Source organism: Prinia subflava, chromosome 27, assembly GCF_021018805.1.
Source record: "Prinia subflava isolate CZ2003 ecotype Zambia chromosome 27, Cam_Psub_1.2, whole genome shotgun sequence".
NCBI lineage: Eukaryota > Metazoa > Chordata > Aves > Passeriformes > Cisticolidae > Prinia > Prinia subflava.
In genome coordinates, this window is record NC_086273.1 from 2,037,976 (window position 1) to 2,061,498 (window position 23,523).

Consider the following 23,523-nt stretch of genomic DNA (forward strand, 5'->3'; position numbering starts at 1 on the left):
TTACTGAAAGCTTAAAGCCCATCTAGGAATACAAAAATATCAGTATCTCTATCAAAAAACCCTCTACCAAGAACTCAATCAATACAAATCTCCCTATATATGTAAATAGAATTATATCCACAAATAGATCAATACATATATATAAATATAACAATAGATATTTACTTATACAAATACCAATACAGCTATTGAAAGAGCTGTATAACTACGACATCAATAGAAATAACTACATAACTGTATAGAAAGGAAATAGAACTAAACACAGAATATCATACTTATATATACGAATACCTAGACACATATATAAAAATACATGTAATTACAAACATGTATGCATATATACACACATATATGCATAGCATACAGTGATAAATATAACAATAAACATGTAGAAATATTACTATACAAATTAAAACCCACATATATAAATATCCATATCATTATCCCTCTCTATGTTCAAGTCCAAAGATCTTTAAATAGAACTCGAAGCAGAGGGATTCCAGCGCCCCATCTTCAAAGCCTTTCCCTCCGTCCTTGCTTCCTCCCGTGCAGAGCAGCTCTCCTGGACAGGGACAGCAGAGGGGACATGTGGGAAGCAAAGGGAGCCCCGAGTGAGGATGGGGACGTTTCCCTTGGCAGCCCCTGCCCTTCAGTCAGGGCAGGGCCAAGCCCAGCGCCTCCCCAGGAGGGTTGGAAAGAAGCAGCAGCCGAGCGGGCCGGGCTGTGGTGAGCGCAGCCGCGGCGGGGCTGTCCCGCAGCCGCCGGCAGCCCGGCACGGCCGGCACAGCTGCCGGGCCCTGCCGGCACAGCTGCCTTGCCCAGGACAGCCCCTGTGCCGGCCGGGGCAGCTGCGCTGAGCAGCCCCAGCACGGGCAGGGCCCGCTCCTGCCCCGCCGGGCACTGCCCACGGCCAAAGCCCGCGCCACCCTCAGCCCCAGCCGGCCTCAGCGGCCCTGCGGCCTCACCCGGCCTCTCGGCTGGCAGCAGCAGCTCCCTGCTCCCTGCTCCTGCTGCCGGCCTGCAGCTTCTCCCTGCTGCCTCCTGCCAGTCTCCGCCTGTCCTCAGGCTCTGCAGGGCAGCTGTGGCAAAAGGGGAGGCTCTGCAATTGCTCCCAAGGCCGGCACAGCTGCAGGCCCGGAGCCCTCTGTGCTCCCTGCTGGCCCCTCCATCCCCTCAGCCCCACCGTCCCCTCAGCAAAGCCCCGGCCCCTTCAGTTTCTGCAGCCCCTCACAGTCCTCTCACCCCACTCAATCCCTTCTGAGCCATCCCGGCCCCTCACACCCACCACCCCTCAGCCTGTGGCCCTTCCCTGTCCCCTCAGTGCCACCATGGCCCTCTGCTCCCCCACAGCCCTCAGTGTCCCCAGCACCCCAAGGTCACCGTCCCTGCAGCGTCAGCGCCTCCTCAGCCCCCTCAGGCCCCTCTGTCTCACCGTCCTTCAGCAGCTCCTCAGGGGACCCTGCCTGGGGCCACCGGCAGCTCCCACCGCTCCAGGGACACCCGGGGCTGGAACTGCTGCTCCGCCCGGCCCGGCCCCAGCTCGGACCCAGCACAGGGACAGGGGACACAGGGGCACAGGGGGAAAAGCAAGAAGGGAGAGAGGCAAAGAGGTTAAAAACTGGCCTATACCTATACAGATATTAACCTATGTATCTAAACACCCATGTAGCTAAAAGTATAGTAACTATGCACATTTATAAATATAACTATATATATATAAATATAACTATCCCCATAGATGTGTTGTTCTGTATATCTATAACTATGCATACATGACTACAACTATACAAATTTAAAAATATGTATATATATAAAATATTGCCTCTATAGGTCTATAACTATATAGGCATACAAACACAACTGTCTATCTATAAATATACTGTATATTTATATACATATATCTATATATATGTATCTATATATATTTAAAATATCTATAGTATATCTATAAATATACTATACAAATAACAATCATATAGATAGATAAATGTAACTATATGATTGTAAACACATCAGAATAGACAGAGGGATTCTACCTGCCTGGTAGTCACAGGCTCTCCCTCTGTCTCTTCCTGCCATGCAGGGCACCCCTCCAGGAGAGGTTGATCACACGGGATCTGGGAAGAAAAGAGAACACAGAGTCAATATTGGCCCTTGTGCACGTTTCCCTTAGGCAGCATTTGTCCTTCTATCAGGGACTGTAAAAGACAGCCTGCAAGGCAGACTCTCACTCGGGAATTTGAAGCCTGCTCTTCAGAGAACAGGGATCCTTCCAAGTTTCCAAAACTGTGTAAAGCATTGAAGTACCTCGATAAAGTCTCAGCACTTGCAGTGCAAATGGCACCATGAGAGCTGGAAACACAGACAGTCCCAGCTCCCCCAAAGAAGCCCAGCCCTGTTCTTGCTCTGTGCTGACAGAGAGGCCTCAGTCCTGGCTGAAATGGCTGAAGCTGAAGGGTGCTGTGAGCTGAGTTACAACCCAAACTGGGACACGTGGGTTGGTGACACAGCTCCCACAAGGGCAGGTTTGGTCCCTGCTCTCCTGCCCCAGCAGAGGACTCAGTGTCAGAGCCTCTGGAGAAGCGTGGAGAGGGCAGGGCTCAGGGAGCTTGTGCCAGTGCAGGATTGGAACTAAAGGCACCAGGAAGCACCAGCCCTGCAGACAAGAACTCAACTCTTCTGATCTCCCTTCCTGTGCCAGGCAGGCTCAGAGCAGCCGTCTCACACCTCTCTAAACCAGTGTGGGCTCTCTCCTTACCAGGCTCCTCGGGCTCTGGGGAACTGTTCCTGCAGCTCTCGGTGCCAGATGGAGCTTCCTCTGCTGCAGCCCTGTTCAAAGTGTCCTCTCCTGAAGGCTCAGGGGCAACATTAATATTCCCCTAGAAAGAAAAACAGAAAGAGAGGAACCCAAAGATCACTCAGGATTTTCTTGGAATCACATCAGGGATACAGTAACTGTTCTTCTCCACTCCCAAAGGCCATGGAACACGAGGCCCACTGCCTCACTGCCCACATGGTTCACATGACAAGCCTTTTCAACTCTGGATTTGGGTGGCCAAGTGAAACTGAAAAATGTAAACTCTTCCAAAATGACCTTGGAGGCAAAATGTGAGTGCAGAAAACCAGAAGACACCAAGTGAGGAGACGTGCCCTCACGCTCTGAGCCTGGCTTATCCCAGGAGCTGTAAGAAATCAGCCAGCACAAAGCCAGGGGCTCTCCTTGTTGCCAGCGTGGCTGTCAGCAAGGGCAGAGCTCGCTCCAGCACTGCCCAGGGCTGAGCTGCAAACCCTCAGGCAAAGCACACATTTCTGCCTGGGAATCCCACCAGCCCCACCCAACTGCTCAGACAATCCTTCACAAGGTGGTGCTTTTTGGAGCCCTCTGCTGCTGCCCCAGATGTAGGAACCAGGCAAACATTTATGGACCATGGGTATTTCCAGGACCATATTTTCCAGGAAAAAAAATCTGTAAATTTGGAGGGTAGAAAATAAAACCAACCTGAAAGGCATGACCAAGAATAATTAGATAACTAAATAAGAATTTAGTTGTCTAATTATTATCTAAAAAATTCAATTCAACAAACCTTTGCTTCTATGCCATGTAACAACGTTCAAAAGCTCTCAGTCCAGCCTCTTTCATTCCCATCCAAGGGGGTTACCTGAGCAGAGGGAGACCTCTCAGGCAGGGAGCTCCTGATCTCCCGGATCATCTTCTCCACCTGAAGGCCCAGATCCAGTGGTGGTGACTCCTCTGCTGCAGGTGCACTCTGTGCTGATCTGGAGGCCGATGATGCTGGAGACCTTTCAGACAGGGATCTCCTGATCTCCCTGATCATTTTCTCCAATTCAAGGCCCAGATCCAGTGGTGGTGACTCCTCTTTCACAGGTGCACTCTGCACTGAGCTGGAGGCCGGTGATGCTGCACAGCCAGCACTGCCAGCTGGAGCACTGGGGGCTGAAGTGCCCGGAGCAGCTGCAAGAATCCAAACACGCGGGTCAGGCTGCAGAATGTGGCTTTGGGACACAGAGCTCTACTGCTACCTTGGATCAAACATTACAGGAAGCACCCAGGAAAAGCAGGCAGAGACTCTTGGGACTTTCTAGGTGCCCCTTCCTAGTAGGCTTGACAATTTCTGTCTCAGAAGGACAGAGCACCGTGGAAGAATACTTCAAACGGTCATTTCTCATGACCTTTTGGAAAAGCAAGGCTAGAACTCTTTTCCTACCTGGTGGCCTGCAGGCTGGGGGCTGCTGCTCCCCGTGGAGCTGCGGGAAGCTGCAGGGCTGGATCCTGAGCACCTCCCGGTCCAGCGGAGGCGGCTGCTCCCCGTAGAGCTCCTGGAAGCGGTCGGGGGGCCCCTCCCGCCCGAGCAGCCACAGCCGCTCCCCGTGGAGCCCGAGGAAGTGGCAGGGCGGGATCCGGAGCACCTCCCGCTGGGCGGGCAGCGGCCGCTCCCCGTAGAGCTCCTGGAAGCGGCTCGGCCCCTCCCGCCGGGCCGGCCCCGGCCGGGCCCTGTGCAGCAGGTGGAAGCCGCAGGGCAGGCGCCGGGCGAGCGGCGGCCGCTCCCGGGGCAGCTGCTGGAAGCGGCCGGGCCGGGGGCAGCGCAGCTCCCGCCCGTCCGGGCCCCGCTCCCTGTGCAGTGGGAGGAAGGCGCTGGGCGGGCGCCCGGGCGGCAGCGGCGGCCGCTCCCCGGGCAGCGCCGTGAAGCGACTGTGCCCGTCCCGCCCGCCCAGCAGCAGCGGCCGCGCCCTGGGGAGCTGCCGGGAGCCGCAGGGCCGGGGGCAGCGCCCCTCCCGCCCCGCCACCCGCCGCTGCCTGTTGGCTGCGGTCCGGCGCCTGATGCGGAGCAGGAGGTCGGGGCGGTCGCGGCGAAACCAGGGGTTGCTGTAGTGCAGCCAGGCCCCGGCATCGCCCGCCGCAGCCACGCCAGTTCGGCCCGGCACCTTGTGGAAGCCGTAGCGGTAGAGCTGGCGCACGAAGCTGCGGAACTGCGTGGCCCTGAAGGTGCCCGGGGCCGGCCCCTGGGCGCCGCCCGGGCTGAGCAGCTCCCGCTCGAAGAGGCAGCGGTGTACGAGCAGCCCCTGGGCGCGGCTGTCCCAGCGCAGGGAGCGGACGCGGGGGCTGTTCAGCAGGCGCCACAGCTTGGCGGGGAAGGTGCGGGCGCGGAGCCCGGCGGGCAGCGGCAGCTCCGCCGTGGCTTCCATCGCCGACTGTCGCCGCAACGCCCGGGGCGCAACGGCCGCGGCTGCGCCGGCGGCGCGCGGCCTGCGGGGGGCGCTGCGCTCGGCCCCACGCGCGCCCAGCGCGGCCCCGGCGCGGGCCGGACCCGGCGGGGACGAGCGCCGCGGAGCCGAGGCTGCGGGCTCCGTGCGGGGCCGGGGGCTCCCGGGGCTGGCCCTGCACCGCACGGCAAGGGAAGGGAAGCCCCTGGGGAGGGCGGGCTCTGCGAGCTGTGGCGGACTCTGCCCCCACGCTGCAGCCTGGGCCTGGGTCACTGTGGGTGACAGAGGAAAAGGACATTCCTCTGTCGTGGCTGGGGAAAGGATGGAAAGGGGAGATTAGAAAGCATTCTTTTGGCCTCCTTCTCAGCGGACTAGCTGGTTTTTTCTCACCATCTCTGCCTGTCTTTAGCAGGGTTGGCACATTCCTCATGATTTGGTGTCAGCAACAGCAGCAGGAAGGGGCAGCAATTTTGTCACTATTGTCAATAGGGCTGCCCCATGGATGGATGTACTTTGTGCAAGGGATTCAAGGCCTACAGCTGTAGGGAACTCGCGCTGGTGTCTTCCCAAGTGGCGTTGCCTTTTTCTTTCCTCAGGAATTGCTGCTTTGTTCCCCCCGCATCTGGTGGGAGTTCCAGTGCAAATGCCTCCTGCAGCCAACCCTTGTCAATGCAGACTGACAAAGGAGATCTTGCAGTGGACAGAGACTGCCTAGAGCTGGTGTGGAGAGGTGAAGGGAGAAGGTTTGTCCTCGAAGTCTTGTTGGGGACCTGACTGTGCTTTGGGGTATAGACACAAATGTAGTGTATCCAAGCCTTGCAGGTTCATTCCTCAGTTTCTTGACACACCACAGAGACTTTGGAGTTGTCATGTTGGGCCAGAAATTTCTGTCCGGGAACTTTTCCAAATGCTTCAATTATCTTTTTCATTTTTGTTCTTTTTTTTTTTTTTTTTTTTTTTTTTTTTTTTTTTTTTTCCTGCAGAAGTATTGTCATAATCTGTTGCTCCTAGAAAACCTTTTCCTACCTTTTGGGGAACTTCCCTCTGCTGGGCTAACAGATCAGGCCATTTCCCAGGGATCCTCCCCAAACTGTGGACAGCAGATTCCTCACAGCAGCAAGTCTCTCCCTCTCTCTCCTTGACTGATTTGGTCAGTCCTCTAGTCTTTCCAAATCATTCCTTCAGTACTTGGACAGTTCTGTCTTCCTCAGGCTCTTCTCCTCACCAGCAAACCCATCCTTTTCTCTCTCTCAAAACACGGCTGTGACTTCTCAGGGGCGAGGTCTTCTGTAATTCTTTCTCCTAAAAATAGATCAGTCATAACAATCTGAAAAAATTGAGATAACATTTTCCAAAACTTATGTGTCCATGACAGTATAAGGAAACAAAAGAAAACAATGAACAGTTTACCAGTAAAATCTATAAGAATTCAGATTAAATAACACTCAAAACTGATGTAAATGAACTTTGACAGAAAGAAATAATAAAACTTAATCTCAACAGAATACCATAGTGATAAAACCTAAGTTAAGAGTACTCAGACTCGAACAAAGAGCAGAGTAGCAAAAGCTGTTAATACCTTGAATCACTTAACAGTGCCAGAACAATCCCAGAATACAGTAATTTGAGATAATTTCCTATCACTGCAGGTATCTGGTGATGCTCAGACACCTAAACCTATGGTAATGCTAAAAGATTCTGTCACTAATAAGTGGGCAGGTCCGTGGGACCTCATGACTGGGGACATGGGTATGTTGTGTTTGTACGGACACAGAACATGATGGATCCCTGCCAGGTGTGTCTGCCGTGCCCCACATCCTGCTGGGGACCAGAGGCAGGGCCCTTCCGCCGATGCCCCGGCAGACATCAAGGAGCAAGGATTGAAACTGCATAGAGATCTGGGACTTTTTAGGCTGACAAGTTTATTTAAAGATTTTATCTCTTTAAGGACACAAAGATTTGATAGATTCATATCTGAGGAGTTGAGGATTTGTCTGTGGATGTGAGTTAAGGAACCCAAATTAAAACAGATTGTTTTCCCTGTTGATTAGTTTTCCCACTGCTCTAAGGCTTAAAGGTTTCTTGATTTTAGAGTTAAGATGCAAGTTTGTAACTCTCAAGTAATAAGCCTGGAGGTTACCAAGTTGAAAACCTGTATTGTTGGGAATCCCGTTTGACAGCTCCTCCACAGGAATGTTCCATCTTCAGCGCTGTGTGGGATGCATCACTGGCTGGGAGAGGCTGGGCTTGTCAAGTTAGGTAGAATCATCTGTGTCATCATGCTGTCCTGTCATCCTGTCTGCAAGGCACCTGCAGAGGGATGACAAAGAAAACGACATTTTTTAAAGCAGAAAGGGGGAACTGTGACAGCTATAGCTGGTCCCCAGCTGCACAGAAAATTTGGCTTAACAGACACCAACTCCATCAGCCTAGCTTGTTAGAAGATAGAAGAAAACAAATTGCCAAGCCTGTCACTGATAGGTCAGATTCCAACTCCAAAAGGGGACCCCAGCCAATCCCTTTGAATCAGGACTGCTCCCATATCATTGGCCAGTGAGCTGGGCAGAGTTAAGACCCTTCACCAATTCTATCGGTAAGGGAAATTTGAAGCCCCTATAGAAGGGGGTGCCCAACAATAAAATTCAGCTGTTGCTGCATGATCTTGGTGTGTTCTTGTCACTTACCTGTCTCTGAAACTGGGACAGCTGTGGCCCTTGTACCCCACTCTGGAGGGACAACAACTGCAGCTCCTTCCTCAGGCTGTGAGGAGAAGCACAAAGGCACTGGCTTCAAGAAACAAAAAAAATTTGGGAAATGGAAAGGAACCTGGCACTGTGGGCAAGTCCCAGTGCGAGTGGATGCAGCTGGAGCAAAACATTTCTTTCTGCTTCTCCTTGCAGCAGGGACACAAGCCACAGGGGTGGGAAACTCGCCCAGGGCTGGCCACCAGCACCCAGGTTCTCCAAATGCCAGCATTGCCCAGGGAAAGGCAGTGACAGGAGGAGGCATCACCCAGCCACAGGCACCCCATGCTGACTGGTGTCACCACTCTGCTCCTCACAGAAAACCTCAGCAAGGTGTCAGGAGTGGGGATGAGACACAAGGTCATGGACACATGATGCAGATGGCCAAGGGAGAGCAACACTAAAATGCAGAAGTTGAAATCAAGAAAAAATATTTTCTTCTTTCTCCTGACAACATGCACTGGTGGGGACATTGCCTGCTGATGCAGGGTGACATCAATGAGAGGCAGATTGTGATATCTCATCCCTCCCAGCTTCTATTCAGACATGGGCAGAGCTGAGGCCTGTCTGGCTCTAGCCTGATCTCCTGAGCATGACTGCGAGGTGTGGAGGATGGAGCCAGGTTTCTCTGGTGCAGAGTGGTGGCTGTTCTTGGCAGGTGCCAGTGCCAGCCCCAGAGCAACCAGCAGGGTTTGCCCAGCCCTGCCTGCTTGGGGCAGCCAGGCACTGCAGGTGCTTGCAGTGCTGAGGGTGAGCTGTGCAAGAAAACATCCCCCTGGGGTGGCCACGGCACTCAGGGGGCTTGGGGGACGTCCTTCTTCAGCAGCCTGGCCATTCCTTCCTCCCCTCTCCTGCAGGCTGTGACACCAGCAATGGAGAGCAGCTCCTGATGCTCAGCTCTCCCCATGTGCTGCCGAGGCCAAGAATGGCCACAGAGATGGGTGGCAACTGTGCCATCTGCCAGGACACCTGGGACGACATGGCTTCTGCTCTGCCCTGTGGCCACTGTTTGTGCTGGGACTGCATCCTGCAGTGGGCACAGATAAATCCTTGTGCCCACTCTGCCCAAGAGCAATAGAGACTGTCAGGTGTTCTGACAAGGCAGGCGAGTCTCTGGAGATTGTCATCCCAGGCCCTGAGGAGCTGCCAGCAGCCATGAGCCAGGCAGGGAGACCTCCTGGTGGCCAGGGCGAGGACAATCCCCGTGCCCCTGTGCCAGCCCATCCCTCTTCTCCTCAAGAGCCACCAGCCCGAGCTGTCGGCGGTGTTCTGCCGGAGCTCTGGGCACAGCTTTTCCCTTGGCAATGGGAACTTCTGGAGCCTGTGTGGGCTTGGCTGCACCAAAGGATGGAGGCCATGTATGGGGAGCGGTGGTGGCTGGCAGAGAGCTGCATCCTGTGCGTGCTCTGCGTGTGTGGGCCAGACCCGGAGATCGTGATCCAGAGTTTGCAGGCAGTCCTGGAGGAACACACAGTGCCACTGGCCCAGGACACCATCGACAGCATTTGAGACACTGCAGCTCAGAGGCCCAGAGGCTGCTGCGCTCTCACGCTGCTGCAGATGAGGACTGGGGGAAACACTAAAAGGAAAAAGGATTTTAGGAGCTGAAAAAGCAGGCCTCAGATAGAAGAAGCTGAGAATTCAGAATTTTGTGCAACTGAAGAATTTGAAACGAGAGAAGATACAGTGTTATAACAAGGACATGGGAAACAAAGGTTGAGTTTCTAGATTTGGCTTGAATAAATCTTAGCACTGCAGAAATGTATGCCTGACAAGAGAGGAAATGGTCTTAAGCTTAATAAGTGTATTGTGTATTGTTAATAGAGAAGCATACAAGCGAGCACTGTTTGAAGCAGGTGTACATGTGCTATAATTGATTGGCTAAATCAACTGTCTGTAAGCTTTAGCAGTATACTACTGGCTGAAAAATTTATAAGATGCTTTGTAACAAAAAAAAAATAGGGTCTGTCACGGGCTGGCTGTGTGCTGTTGCTTTTTCCCAATTGTCTCAACCCCTGTCATGAGACTGATGCTCCATTAATGATTGAGAACAGCTACCTCAGCAGTCCCGTCCTGTTCCTGCCTGAGCCGACACAGAGGAGGAGAGCCAAGAAGCCAGCAGCAGCTCCAGCTCCTCCACATCCAGCTCCAGCTCCTCCAGCCCCAAGAACCTGAGCTCCAGCTGCTCCAGCTCTCAGATGGGGACTGCAGCCAGCAGCAGCCCTGCAGTGTCCATGGAGGAGGAGGAAGGTGCCACAGGAGAGGCTGCTCAGGCCAGAGGTCACAGCCACCCCCCAAGTGTCCCCATGTCTGCAGGGCAGGAGCAGCCCCAGGAGGAGCCAAAGCAGCAGGCGGTGATGTTGGCAGGTTCATCTGCCCAGAGCAGCAGGCCCAGATCCCCTGATCCTCAGTGTCCCTAAAGAGAAGGGCTCTTGATCCCCAGAACTCTCCCCCCACCTGCAAAAGGTCCCCCAGCTGGCAAAACGAAATGGCTCTTGTAACCATTTAGTTAAGAAAAATGAAATCAATTGTTACTTCCCTTACACAGTCTCTGGGCACTGCCTCCTCAGCCTTCTGGCTGCTGAGCAGGGACAAGGAGGCAAGGAGGCCCCAGGCCTGCAAGGGTCACTTGTCCCCTCCTGGCCTCAGGCCCAGGCCCAGCAGCCACGGCCAAAGTTCTGCAGGAGTTGGCTGTGTCAGGGCCTTTCAGCTGCTGCCCATGCCTGTGCCCTGTGCAGCCCAGGCTGTGCTACGGTGTCCATGCCCTGCGCCTCTGTCCCTGCAGGCTGTCCTCATCCCCCGGCTGCCCCACCTGGCTGGGCCCTTCCTTTGCTGACAGCTCTGCGTCCTGCCTGCCTCTGCCTGGGCACACAGAGCCTTGGGCTGCTCCAGACTCCTTCTGGGGGATGTGCTGCACCACAGCCCTGCCCTGGGAGGGAAATTCCTTTCTCCTGGTGTCCAGTCTGAGCTTCCCCAGCTGCCCTTTGCATTAATCTTTTCTTTCTCTGCCTGTTTTCTACTATGTCAAAAGGATCCACCATCTCTGAAACCACCCTTCAATCCCTGCCAGGGCTCTCCTCTGCTCTCCTCAGTGTCCCCTCCACTCTGCACAGAGCTCCTTTGTCCCTTTACAGTGGTCAAGTGCTTGAGGCCAAGAGCGCCTGGCCAAGAGGGACGGTTCTTTTCCATGGAAGGAAATCACAGAACTCCAGTATTGAAAGATGAAAGGTGCTCACCAGAGGCCAAGGTCAGCCAGACTTGTTTGTCTTGGCAGCTTTTGTCTGAGCAATCTTTGGATAGATGGAATTTTTGAGGCCAACTTCCAAGTTTGGCCATGGGCACCTGGAGGAGAAGGATGGTTCTTTTCCATAGGAAGAAAAGCACATCCCCAGTGTTTCAAAGCAGCTGAGAGCAGGATCTCAGGAAGACAAGGGAAGCGAGACTTGTCAGTCCTGGCAGATTTTGTCTGGGAGATCTACTTGGATATAGGGAAATTTGGAGGCAGATTCCCAATTTGGCCATGGACTCCTGGACTTGAAAGTTGCTTTATTCCATGGGAAGAAAAGCAAAGCCCCACTGTGTTTCAAAGGCAGATGCAAGGTGGCCCCAAGAGGCCAAGGCCAGCCAGAACTGTCTGTCCTGGCAAGTTTCATATGGGAACAACCCTTGGATATACAGAAACTTGGAGGTGCAATCCCAGTTTTGGCCATTTGTGCCTGGAGAAGAACAGTTCCATGCCATAGGAAGGAAAGCACAGAGCCCCAGTGCTCCAGGGGCAGAGGAGAAGCAGCTCTTGCCATGCCAAGGTCAGCCAGACCCCTGTAATGGTTTTAAATTCAAAACTGGACAGAAACCCCAAATTATGTAGAGATTTAAATATTTTTTTACTGTGAAAATAAGATTAGGAGAAAAGGCAAAACAGGGTCAACGGAAAGATAAAAAAAATATTAACACACACTAAAAGAAAGAGGGAAAAAAAATTAAATGAAAGCTTTCAAAGCACTCTCACAACGTCCACCAATAGTTTACTTTCTCACATAGAACATAAAGAGACAAAACTTGTAGTTTTCAGTCAGTTTCACCATTCAAATATAATCTTTCATCAGTTCTTTTAGGAAAGGAGTCTCTCTTACAACCTTCTATGGAATTTCTCCACTAACAACATAAAAGTTGTCTTGTGGATCTCATTTCTCACAAAGACAGCTGCCCAAGAACCTGCCTTTGTGAGCTCCTTCCCAACAGCAGCTTTCCCAACACTGCATATGGGCCACATCTGCTTATTAGGGGTACTGTTTAAGGATGCCTTTTCTAGTATATTCTAGTATATTCTCTCCTATTAACAAAGATTCTCTCCTATTTCCAAAATCATCTTCATCTCAAAAACTAAAAAAAAATCTTCTTTTCCTTAGGAGCAAAGAGCTTCCTATCACTTTTAACTAGAGCTTTATATTGCCCCCAACAGCATTCATATGTCTCAAGAACAAAATGTCCATTATCCATAGTGTACTACAGACATCCAGCCAAATTAGCCCACTTCTCCTTTGTTCCAGTCTTTTCACTCACTCTTCACTGCCTTGAAGTTTCATGCTATGTCCCTTTGTAGTCCAATCACTTTGTCTGTTCTCACCTCAGGAAGGGCTGGTGCTCTGGGAGTCCCATTTGCTGGCAGGAAAGAGTTGAAGCTTGCCCAGGCCTGCGGTGCTCGTGTGGTTCTTGCCGGGCGGCAGCTGCAAAGATCTCAAAGCCCTGCTGGTAGAGGAGGCGGGTGGATGCTTTCTTACCCACCCCTCGATCTGATCCAGCCTGCGGCCAGCCCTGCGGAGCCAGAGCCCCCCGTGTCCCCCGCCGGCAGCCGGGAGAGAAGAGGAGCTGGGCTCGGCTGCCCGGGCCGCTCCCTGCGGCAGCCGGGAGAGAAGAGGAGCTGGGCTCGGCTGCCCGGGCCGCTCCCTGCGGCAGCCGGGAGAGAAGAGGAGCTGGGCTCGGCTGCCCGGGCCGCTCCCCGCGGCAGCCGGGAGAGAAGAGGAGCTGGGCTCGGCTGCCCGGGCCGCTCCCTGCGGCAGCCGGGAGAGAAGAGGAGCTGGGCTCGGCTGCCCGGGCCGCTCCCTGCGGCAGCCGGGAGAGAAGAGGAGCTGGGCTCGGCTGCCCGGGCCGCTCCCTGCGGCAGCCGGGAGAGAAGAGGAGCTGGGCTCGGCTGCCCGGGCCGCTCCCTGCGGCAGCGGCTCACAGAGACCCGGCTGGGCCGGGCCCGGCCGCCCAAGGCGGAGCGGGCCTAAGCCGGGCCCTGCCATGGCCCACGACGTTACCTGGCGGCTCACCGGGAGAAAAGAGAGGGAGAGCTCCAACAAAGCCTCCGTTTTATATGGCTATTACCAAAAGTCGCATTCTGTTTTCTCAGTGGTCAAACCACATGGCAATAGTCAAGAACTGGCGCTTGATAGGTCCTCGGCTTTTCTAAAGAAATCCAAGGTCCTGACAGGGCAATAGTCCCATTATTCTTTAACTAAAAAAACAAACCGTGTTAACCCATAACACCCTGTCAGAGGTGCTTGTGTGGGGCTGATTGCCCCTGCCATTTACCTTTCTTTTGCACAGCTGTTTCTCAGAAAACAGTTGGCTTTTGAGACTCCCCTGAGCATTCAGGTGAGTCCAGGAGATGTGGCACTGGGCCGGTAAATGGGTTTGGATGGTCTGGGCTGTTGGTTTTGCTCTGTTTCCTGGTGCTCCTCTTTGTGCTGAAGCTATTTGCTCTTCTCCAAAGCAATCCTGGGCATGCTGCTTTTGTGGAAGGCAGAAAAGCTCAAGGGAAAAATGTGCTTGAAATGTGCTGTTCCGGGGAAATGCAACCACTGAGAATTTTCTGCTGGAAACTGCTTGTGAACAAAGATGGAGCCTGAATTAGGGATCTGCTCTTGTGGGGCTTCCATTCACTGACACAGAGATCTCTGTGCTTCTCCAGAGCATTGTCACCCCACAGGAACATGTCACTTCAGGAATCTCCTGGCAGGGCAGGGAGGGTGGATTTGACATCACAGCTGCATGGCTGGGAAAAACATCAAGGCAAATTCTCCTTTTCTGTCCAGGAAAGCCTGGGTGTCTGCCAGCTGTATTCCACGAGCAGGAAATCAATTGCTGAGGGATTTCTGCTGAGGGAATTGTGCTTTATGAAATTCATGCTGGGGGCAGAGGAGGACTGGGGAGCTGGAAACGATAGCGCTGTCTTCCTCCCCTCTGCTGCTTTAATTGTTTGTAGTGATTTAATAAGCATCACTGTTCTTGCCTGCAGCACACACAGGCATGTGGCATTATATTATCTTTATTAGGTCCTCTCTTTGGAATTTCTTTGCTGTATTTCCTTCTCTGCAGGCTTGGTCCAGAGCTCAGAGAAGTCGGTGTGAAAACTGGACTTTGTGCTGTCAAATTTCTCAGTGTTGAGCTAGCACCAAATTCATGCAACTCTATGGGAAGGAAATAATAAGGACAAATGACATAATTTAAGGAAGGAAATGCTCTTGGCTTTGGCACTTTATGTGCACAAATGCACACCAGGAGAGGAAGAGCAAATCAGGTCCAAGCTCCCAGTACTTGCAGAAGAATGAATGGAAATAAGTTCATGTTCAGGCTGGAAATTCGGAGAAAATCTGCACCCATCAGGAGGGTGTTGACATGGAGCAGCTTCCTAGAGACAACAGACAGATGGAGAAGTGAAACCCCAATGAAAGGCTTTGAATGTGGAGTCTTTTGGATGTTGGGGTCTTTAGAAGCAGATCTTGTGAATCCCATGGGCGATGCAGGCGGCTTCCCAAGGGAGCATCCCAGAGCCATGCCAGGGACCTGCTGCCCTGGGCCTGCAGAGTGATTTGGGTTGTGCCTGATGGCTCAGCTGAGCTTGGGGAATGCCTCAACCGTTCTTGGGGTTTTTTTTTATTTGAATGGTATTTGAGTCAAATGGAGTTTCTCCTCTGAGGGATGGAGTCTTGAGTTCTGACAGGTTTAGCTTGAACATTCCTTTAATCTGTCCCCCACCCCAAAAACCCCCAGCAGATCCCCTGCTCCTCCCACGCTGTGTCTGCCACAGCTACGATCCTCCGAGCTTTTCCCTTCAACTACAAGAACTGGAAATTGCCTGGGGTTTTGTTGCCTCTTGGTAACAAATTGTGCAGCTCAGGGGGAAAGAGACTTCTTTAGTTGGCTGCAACAAAGTGTTTTGTCCCTTTTTGTGAAGAACTAGGAAGAAACACTTCTTTTGAAGCTGAGGGAGCCAAATTCAATTCCCTTATCATTTGGAGCAAAATAATCAAGTTATTTATGTTGGAAGTAAGACAAAACATTGCTTCAGGATTATTGGGGTGTTTGTCAGAAATCTTTGTAGCAGAACATTCTTGGTTACATTCTTTTTAGAATCCTGAAAGCATTGTTGCTAAAAGAATCTTTTTCTCCTGTCTTCTGTCATAAAATGTTGAACAGAGAAAATGGAAAAGGAGCAGACATTTGTGTGTGTTTGCTGTTTTTTAACACATCTTAAAATAGGGTCAGCTTGATGCATGGTAGTTTGGAAATTGGATTAGTAGCAATTATTTCATCCCACCAGAAAGGTAGAATTTAAGACTTCCAAGAACAGAAACACTGGATGTGTAAGAGCTCCGTTTTGCACCCCTCACACCCTGCCACCTCAACATTTGGATTTGCTGCTCCCAAGCACAAACACCCCACATCTCTGCAGCCCCTTTCCATCCAGGTATGAAGTGGAAAAGGGTGGAGAGCCCCTGGGGATGTGAGGAGATGAATTTTCCACATCAGCCCTTTCTTCCTGTGTTATTTCCTCCCGTTGTGAGATGATTGCTGGGATCCCTTTCAGTGGGGTTTGTTACTGAGTGAAGTATTCAGGACTTTTCAGCTTTTTGTCACATCCCCCCTGTACCTGCAGCTGCTGATCTTGTTCCCAACACTGAAAACCTCCTCAGCTTCTTCTCTCGTTAAACCTAAATTTGATTACTGCTTTGATTGCACATCTCTTTCATGCAGGTTTTCCTCACTCCTTGGCTGGACTTGGCAGGCCTGAGAAGAGAAACCTTGTTGAGCCTTGGGACAGTTCCCATCATCTATCCCTGCTCCTCATGCTGCTTTTAAGGATCTTGGCAATGTGAGCATGAGGGAAACTGGGGGGAATTTAGTGAGAGGAGAAGTGAGGCACAGAGGCCAAAGTGTCAATGCAGAGGCTGGGTTCCACCAGTTTTCAGTGCTGTGAGGGATTTGGGCCATGCAAACTGCTGGTTTTTTCTGTCAATGGCTGATGCCTTCTGTGTATGTCCTCCTGAAATTCCTGTGCACCAGGGCTGGGGCTGGAGCTGCAGGCACACCAAGTGCCCAAAAGCTGTGTGGGATCCAATGAGAATCATTTCTTTGCTGCTTTGGATGAAAAGTTGTGACCTGAACCCGAGTGTCAGGGAGGTGACATGTTGGTGCTGGGTCAGAGCCCACACACCGTGTGTGGAGACAGCTTAGGAGAAGATGAAGAAAAGCAGGATGAAATTCCATGTGCTACTGAGCTCTCTCAGAAACTGCTTGGAGTGAAGTCTGTGAAGTGACGGGGAGAGGTGGATAGAAGGGACAGCTCTGAGAGGTGTGTGGTTATCTTGGTTTAAAAAGACAGGTATCTGCCAGGGAAAACTGAAGTTTCTCTTGGAATAGAGAATGTAAAAAATCCTTCCCTCCCTCCAAATGACAATTTTGCAATTAGAAGCTTTCAGGCAAAAATATGGGAATAAGAATAACTGGTTTTTACTAGGAGTAGTAAAAAAAAACAAACAACAATAAAAAATCCCGCACACAAATAGTAGTACAAAGAAACAAACAAGCAAACAAACAAAAGTCCTAGAAAACCCTGACAGAGTCAGAGATATGCCCTGAAACCCTGTTGTTTGAAGTCCAAAGAAGTCTTCCTGGAGTAACAGAAGGTTTTCTGTGGAGTAGAGGTGATCCTGTAGAGCAAAGGGTCCAGTGCTGGTGAGATGGGTCCAGTCTTCCTCTGAGAATTCCGCCCAAAACCAGCTACATTAGTGTTTGGGATTGCAGGTTTTATGCTGGTGGAAAGGCTTTGGCTCCTCCCACTGGGTGCAGCATCTCACAATGGAATGAACTAATGTTGTCAGTGATGGGAGAGGCCTTCAATGGCCCATTAAAAGGTGATGTCCCTCGGAAGAAAAGGGTGGAAGAGGATAGAAAAACAAAATGTCCCAACTAGTTTCAATAAATGAAAATAGAATACCCATTTTTGGTTACATTTTTCAACCCAAGACAGGAGACCACAACTTTGCAAATGCTGCCTGTGCCCAAAGCAAATGCAAAGAGAAGTGAGCTGTGTAAAACAAAGATTGTTTATTTACAGAAGAACAGCAACAAACATAAACTACAGAACATATTTACATTGTAAGAATATTTGTAAACAACAACAATCTATAGAACATATTTACAGAAGAACGTATCTAACAAATATATATGAAACGTATTTATAGCAGACAAAACCTAACACCTATATCCTAAAACTAACAACAAAGTCGAAAACATATATACAGAAGGGTGGCATCTCTGTCCCGGGATCTCTGTCAGACCTGGAGGAAAAGAGAGTGCAAGTCAGGCACCAGGGCTGTTCCATGTGCTCCCAGGCTGGCACAGGCTGGCACAGAGGGTCTCTGCTGCCACAACTGAGCCTGCCTGGGGCTGGGGGCTGTGCCCCAGCTGGGACGGGGCTTGTGTGGCCCAAAGCAAGCACAGGGCAGGCCGGGGACGGCCACCAGCATCCAGTGCAGAGGGCACCGTGTCCCTGAGCAGGGAGCACCCAGCCCAGCCCCAGCCTGGCAGCAGGGGACCCACTCTGCCTGTGGGGAGCACATGCCTGTCCTGCTGCTGGCACGGTCTTCATCCCAGCACCATGGGCTCCTCCTCATCTTTGACATCAATATCCATGTATTCGATCTCCTCTTCCACATCTACCTCCATTTCTTCCTCCTTCTCCTTTTCCACATCCACTTCCATTTCTTCTACCGTCTCCTCCTCCAAATCCACCTCCATTTCTTCCTCACTGGTCTCATCTCCATCCACCTCCATCTTCTCCTCTGTATCTAGGTCTACTTCCATGGCTTCCACTTTGTCCTCCTCCACATCCACTTCCATCTCTTCTGCTTTGCTCTCTTCTCCATCCACTTCCATTACTTCCTCTCTATCCATCTGAAAATCCACATCCATCTCTTCTTCTGTCTCTCTCACAGCCTGCAGAGGTAGCAAAACCTCAGAGTGGGGTCCCTGTCCCACACCATTCCTACAGAGCTGCAGCCCAGCCAGGAAGTCCAGGGGTGTCCACCTGCATGGATTGGCACCGTACCTTTGTTGGGACATCTGTGAGCATCCAGCAGCAGAGACGGATGGCACACTCCAGAAAACAGCCAGCTTTCAGGGCTGATACAGCCTGCAGAGGGTACAAAACCTCAGAGTGGGGTCCCTGTCCCACACCATCCCCACAGAACTCTAGCCAAGCCAGGAAGTCCAGGTGTGTCCATCTCCATGGAATGACCCTGTACCTTCATCAGAACAAAAGTGAACATCCTGCAGCAATGGATGGGAAAATCCAGGCAGTCCAGGCAGCTCAGGCCTGATGGGGTCTCAGGGAGCAGGGGACAAGCAGGGTGACAGGAGTGCTCCTGGAGCAGGTGAAGGCTGGGCTGACACAACGGCCAGTGGTTGTGTTGTGCTCTTTGCTGGATGCTGCCAGTTCCACTTGGAACATGGACTGTGACATCACAGCTCCCAGGAGTGCAGGGGGGATCCAAAGTGGACACTGGCAACCAGAGAATGATGGAAGCCCTGAGCAGAATTGCTTTGAAGAGACCCTGAAGATCATCTTGTGGCAACCTGAGCAATCCTTCCCCAGACCGTGTTGCTCAGAGCCCTGTTCCCACCTTGGATGTTGCCAAGGATGGGGCATCCACAGCCTCCATGCACAGCCTGGCCCGGTGCCTCACCAGACTCAGTGGAAAAGAACATCTTCCTTCAACTTCCACTCCCAACTCCAGTCGCCCTCCTGCAGTGCAAAGCCATCCCCGCCTGCCCTCTCTGCACAGGCCCTGTTGAACACTCTGTGCCCATCTTTGCTGTGGGACCCTCCCAGCCCTGCACAGCTGCACTGAGGCCTCCCCATGGCCCTCTCTTTGCAGGCTGAGCACCCCCAGCCCCACAGGGACAGCAGGCAGGCAGAGCAGTGGCACTCAGGGCTGAGGGGCAGCAAATAGCATCAGGGACTGAGAGATGGCAGCTTTAGAGCCACGTTTGTCTCTAAATGTACAAAATAATACTGGTGGAGGGGAAGATGGTGGGACACTGCCTCTGTTCCAACTGGTGAATATTTTCTTTTTTTTTCCTTCTTTTCTGTCATGCTGACCCGGGTTTGGCTGTTTGAAAGGAAGCTTGGCACGAGATCCCTTGTCTTGTCCATTTGTGAAACACAGAGAAGAGTCTGGGCAGGCTGATGATGCAGAGCAAAACCTGCAAATGTACTGGTGATCCCCAGTCTGGGGGATGCAGCAAATCCAGTCAAAAGGAATTTCTGGAAAGCTGAGCCTGATTTACAGTTTCTGGAGTTTGGCTTCATTAAGACCCTTCATGGCTTGCAATCACACTTTGTCCCCACCTTACGATTTCCCTCATCCCACCCCTGGCACTCCCATGGATCAGGAACAGTGTGGCCAGCAGGAGCAGGGCAGGGATTCTCCCCCTGTGCTGGGCACTGCTTGGGCAGCACCTCGAGTGCTGTGTCCAGTTCTGGGGCCCCCAGTTTAGGAAGGAAATGTAGGGGCTGGAGGGTGTCCAGAGAAGGGCAACAAGGCTGGTGAGGGGTCTGGATCACAAGTCCTGTGAGGAGCATCTGAGGGAGCTGGGGTTGTTTATCCTGGAGAAAAGGAAGCTCAGGGGAGACAAGGCAGTGTCAGGGCACGGCTTGGACTTGATGATGTCCAAGGTCTTTGCCAACCTTGCTGATTCTGGGATTCTCTGAAAGCACTCTTGCAGCAGCTGCAGGATGAGCCCTGGGCCTCCTCTTCACAAGGTGCAGCAGCCCAGGTCCCTCAGCTTCTCCTCACAGCCCCAAAGCCCATCCTGTCAGTCCTGCAGAGCCTCTGCAGCCCCTCCTCATTGCCCAGAGCAGGGAGCCCCACAGCCAGACACAGCAGGCCAGATGTGCCCCCCTGGCCTGTGGTGCCTCTGGCAAGGGAGCAGCAGGAGGCACTGCAGGAGCCTGCAGACAATTCCTGAAGCACTTGGAGGATGATCCTGCTCTCCAAGGGACGTTCCCATGGTGCCAGCTTAAGGAACTGAAATGGGGATTGGGCCCAGAGAGGAAAGGGCAACCAGGGTGTCTTGGTTTTGGAAGAAAGGTGTCTGCCAGGGAAAGCTGGACTTTCCCTTTGAATGGAGAATGTAAACTACCCTCCTTTCCGATTATTATAATTTTGCAATTAAGGGCTTTCAGGCAATGATTTGGGAATAGCAATAACAGTTCTTTACAAGGAATATTAAAAATACCCATGTAGTAGTACAAAACAACAAGCAAAGAAGCAAAAATCCAAGAAACCCTGAAAGGGTCAGAAGACGAGCAGACACCTTGTTGGTCAGGGTGTTGGGAGAAGTCCAAATAAATCCTCCTGTAGAAACAAATGTGGTTCTGTTGGAGTAGATATGATCCTGAAGAAAGGCTCCAGTTGAGGTGAGATGGGTCCAGTTTCCTCTGGAATCCAGTGGAAAACAGGATACCTGGTGTTCCTGAATCTCAGGGGGTTTTAGGTAGGAATGGTTTGCTCTCCCCTCTGGGTGAAGCATCTCACAATGGGATGATGTAATGGTTTCAGTCATGTGGTGAGCCTTAATTGCCCATTACCAGAAGATATCCCCCTGGAGGGAGGCCAGGGTGTGGAAGAGATAAGGAACATTGCTCCCCCTGGTTTTAACAGCTGGCCCATTATCAGAAGGCACCCGCCCCCTCCCCCTGGAGTTATGAGGAATGGGTCATACAAGAGATAAAGAAAACATCTCCCCAAGCAGTTTGAACAGATGGAAAAAGAGAATAAACATTGCTGCATAACCCAGGACACAGGGATGGGCTGTTTGCCAGGGAGGGAAGAGAGGTGGGCATCAGGAAGAAATTTGTAGCAGGAAGAGTCAAGAAAGCCAAGGTGAAGCAAAGGAAATGCTCAGGGCAGTTTAGGGGTGGCTGCCAGGCAGTGCTGGCTCTGAGCAACAACGTCTGCAGGGGCACAGGAAACTCACAGCCCATGGGAACAAACTTTGTGGCTGACTGCAGAGGCCACCACAAACCTGAGTGGTTTCCCTGCTGTCCCGCAGCCCTTGCTGGCCCCAGGGGCTGATGGCATTTGTGCTCCCTCAGTTTCATCTCCCCACACCAACACCATGGCGGTGCTGACGCCTGCTGTGTGCAGTGCAAACAGGGGCTCCTGAGGCAGTGCTGCCGTGGCTGTGCCTGCAAGGATGCGGCCCCTGTGTGAGCTGGGGGAGAGGCCAGGGCTGCAGAGGGGGGATGTTGTTGGCAGTGCATGAGGCCGCTGTGGGACGCTGCCCTGGGGTGTCCAGCGCAGTGGGGATGGATCAGTCCCTGCTCTGCTGCTCCTTCCCGTCTCCCCCAGGGACCTTGCAGAGCCCCAGCCATGCTGTTTGCCCCCAGCCTGCCCACGGCCATCCTGGGGCTGCTGACGGGGCTTTTCTGTGCTGAGCATTGGCCTGGGCGTGTTCTGGAGAGAGCCTGGGCAAGGAGCCTGGGGTCCTGTCTTAGGTTGCAATGTAAGATGGAACTAAAAGTAGATATTCTATTACCATCTGTTAAAACCAGGGGCAGTGTTTGTTATTTATTCCATGACCCCTCCCTCATTACTCCAGAGTGTTATCTTCTGTTAATGGGACAATTGTTAAAACCAGGCAGGGCAGTTTTCTTTATCTCTTCCACAACCCATCCTCCCTCCAGGGAGATATCTTCTGCTAATGGGCCATTGAGTCTCCCTGCATGACTGATTAATTGCATCATCCCATTGTGAGATGCTCCACCCACAAGGAGAAGCCAGGCATTCCTACCTGGATATAATCTGAGATGGGAAACACCAGAAGCAGCCTGTTTCCACTGGATTCCCAGAGGAAGACCAGACCCATCTATACCAGCACTGCACCTTCAGAGGACAACTACACCCTTCTAGAAGATCATTGCTTCAAGAAAACCACATCTGTGACTCCAGGAGGACTGCAGCCACCATTTGATTGGACTGCTACCAACAGCCAGAGTAACCAGGTGTCAGGTTCTATTCTGACTCTCTCTGCGTTTGGTTTTTTGGGTTTTTTGTTTGTTTGGTTTGGTTTTGTTTTTCTTTTTACGGCTGCATTTTTATCCAAATTTTAAAATTTTTAGTTTAGGCTGTGGATAACAGGAAGATGCCCCTGGACTGCCAGGCAGGTGAGGAAGAATTCACTGCCCCTTTCCCCTTCTCTCCTGCTCCATCTCCCAGCCCAGCCTGGCCCCGGCTGCAGGACAGCCCCGCTGCCGACGCCGTCCTGCTGGGGCTGCACTGGGGGGATCTCCTTCCCTTTCCCTCTGGCACAGAGGCAAATCCCATCCTCTCCTTGTCCTTCCTCTCCCAGACAAGGAGCTGAGGATGGAGACCAGGGAGGACAAATCCCCTCAGCAGAACCTCATGGAAGAGGCCGTTTTGGGTGGATCCACAGCACAGGAATCCAATGGGGAGGAGAAGCCCTGGAGATCTCACACGAGGAAGGGCTCCAAATCCATCCCAGTGTGCCCTGATGAGGAAATACCCACCCTGTGCCAGGAACGTGGCCGGAGATCCAGCGAGAGCTCAGACCTCATGACCCATGAGCAGCGTCATGACAAAGAGAGGCGCTATGAGTGCTTGAAGTGTGGGAAGAGCTTTAGCCAGAACTCCTCTCTGATCCGCCACCACAGGATCCACACTGGGGAACGGCCCTACCAGTGTGGGGAATGTGGGAAGGGCTGCAGAGACAGCTCCGACCTGATTGTCCACATGAGGATCCATAATGGGGAGAGGCCCTATGAGTGTGTGGAATGTGGGAAGAGCTTCAGCCACGGCTCCAACTTGACTGTCCACAAGTCTCTCTGCCTCTCTCTCTTCTCCTGACTTCCTCTCCTTAAAATCTGGAGAATTTGGACAGGTTAGAGTTTGCTCAGTCAGTACTTTGTGCAGTGATTTAATGAAGTTCCATTTTCTTTTAAGATTTCCCACATACCTCATTCTCTGAAACTAAAAGTTTGTTCTCCTCCCTCCTGAGGAGTTTGTTGTTTTCTCCCATGCACCACCCAAGTGGATTGAGGTCCCTCAAGTCCCTTTCCAACGCTGGCCGAGCGAGCCTGGGGCACAGCAGCAGGAGCTGCAATGCTGAGCAAGGCCTGGCTTGGCTGGAGGAGGCAGAAAGGCCAAGCCCTGAGCCCAGGCTGGGACAGCAGGGCCTGTCCCTCACGGCTGCCTCGGGGCTC

At 52.2% G+C, this 23,523-nt stretch overlaps 3 protein-coding genes across 4 annotated transcripts; 1 reads left to right on the top strand and 2 right to left on the bottom strand.

The window, feature by feature from the left end:
• Positions 1–251: 251 nt before the first annotated feature.
• Positions 252–5,278, bottom strand: LOC134562401 (uncharacterized). Of its 2 annotated transcripts, XM_063419782.1 has the most exons (7): positions 4,227–5,278; positions 3,660–3,973; positions 2,759–2,879; positions 2,037–2,117; positions 1,433–1,539; positions 966–1,079; positions 252–562 (listed from the first exon to the last, which is right to left on the bottom strand). In XM_063419782.1, the coding sequence occupies exons 1-4, from the start codon at positions 5,203–5,205 to the stop codon at positions 2,107–2,109; spliced, it is 1,425 nt and encodes a 474-aa protein (XP_063275852.1). In that variant the 5' UTR covers positions 5,206–5,278; the 3' UTR covers positions 252–562; positions 966–1,079; positions 1,433–1,539; positions 2,037–2,106. The 2 variants fall into 2 exon arrangements, with proteins under 2 accessions (XP_063275852.1, XP_063275853.1); XM_063419783.1 differs by lacking the exon at positions 966–1,079.
• A 1,856-nt stretch (positions 5,279–7,134) lies between these two features.
• Positions 7,135–18,547, bottom strand: LOC134562323 (uncharacterized). The gene is made up of 7 exons (XM_063419704.1): positions 18,542–18,547; positions 18,346–18,429; positions 17,895–18,233; positions 13,271–13,277; positions 12,595–13,174; positions 7,908–7,983; positions 7,135–7,533 (listed from the first exon to the last, which is right to left on the bottom strand). The coding sequence occupies exons 1-7, from the start codon at positions 18,545–18,547 to the stop codon at positions 7,501–7,503; spliced, it is 1,125 nt and encodes a 374-aa protein (XP_063275774.1). The 3' UTR covers positions 7,135–7,500.
• A 3,472-nt stretch (positions 18,548–22,019) lies between these two features.
• On the top strand, positions 22,020–23,167 carry LOC134562324 (zinc finger protein 586-like). The gene has a single exon (XM_063419706.1). The coding sequence runs from the start codon at positions 22,667–22,669 to the stop codon at positions 23,165–23,167; it is 501 nt and encodes a 166-aa protein (XP_063275776.1). The 5' UTR covers positions 22,020–22,666.
• The last annotated feature ends 356 nt before the right edge of the window (positions 23,168–23,523 follow it).

Excerpts from the sequence above, each read along its gene's own strand:
- LOC134562323 (XM_063419704.1), bottom strand. Across the intron at positions 18,234-18,345 it reads TCACAGATGTCCCAACAAAG|GCTGTGAGAGAGACAGAAGA; the intron begins GTACGGTGCCAA and ends CTACCTCTGCAG. Across the intron at positions 7,984-12,594 it reads GAGCACCAGCCCTTCCTGAG|CCTGAGGAAGGAGCTGCAGT; the intron begins GTGAGAACAGAC and ends TTCTCCTCACAG.
- LOC134562324 (XM_063419706.1), top strand. The coding sequence starts at position 22,667 with ATGGAGACCAGGGAGGACAAATCCCCTCAGCAGAACCTCATGGAAGAG.
- LOC134562401 (XM_063419783.1), bottom strand. The coding sequence starts at position 5,205 with ATGGAAGCCACGGCGGAGCTGCCGCTGCCCGCCGGGCTCCGCGCCCGC. Across the intron at positions 3,974-4,226 it reads CCCAGCCTGCAGGCCACCAG|CTGCTCCGGGCACTTCAGCC; the intron begins GTAGGAAAAGAG and ends GGATTCTTGCAG. Across the intron at positions 2,880-3,659 it reads AGAGGTCTCCCTCTGCTCAG|GGGAATATTAATGTTGCCCC; the intron begins GTAACCCCCTTG and ends TTTTCTTTCTAG.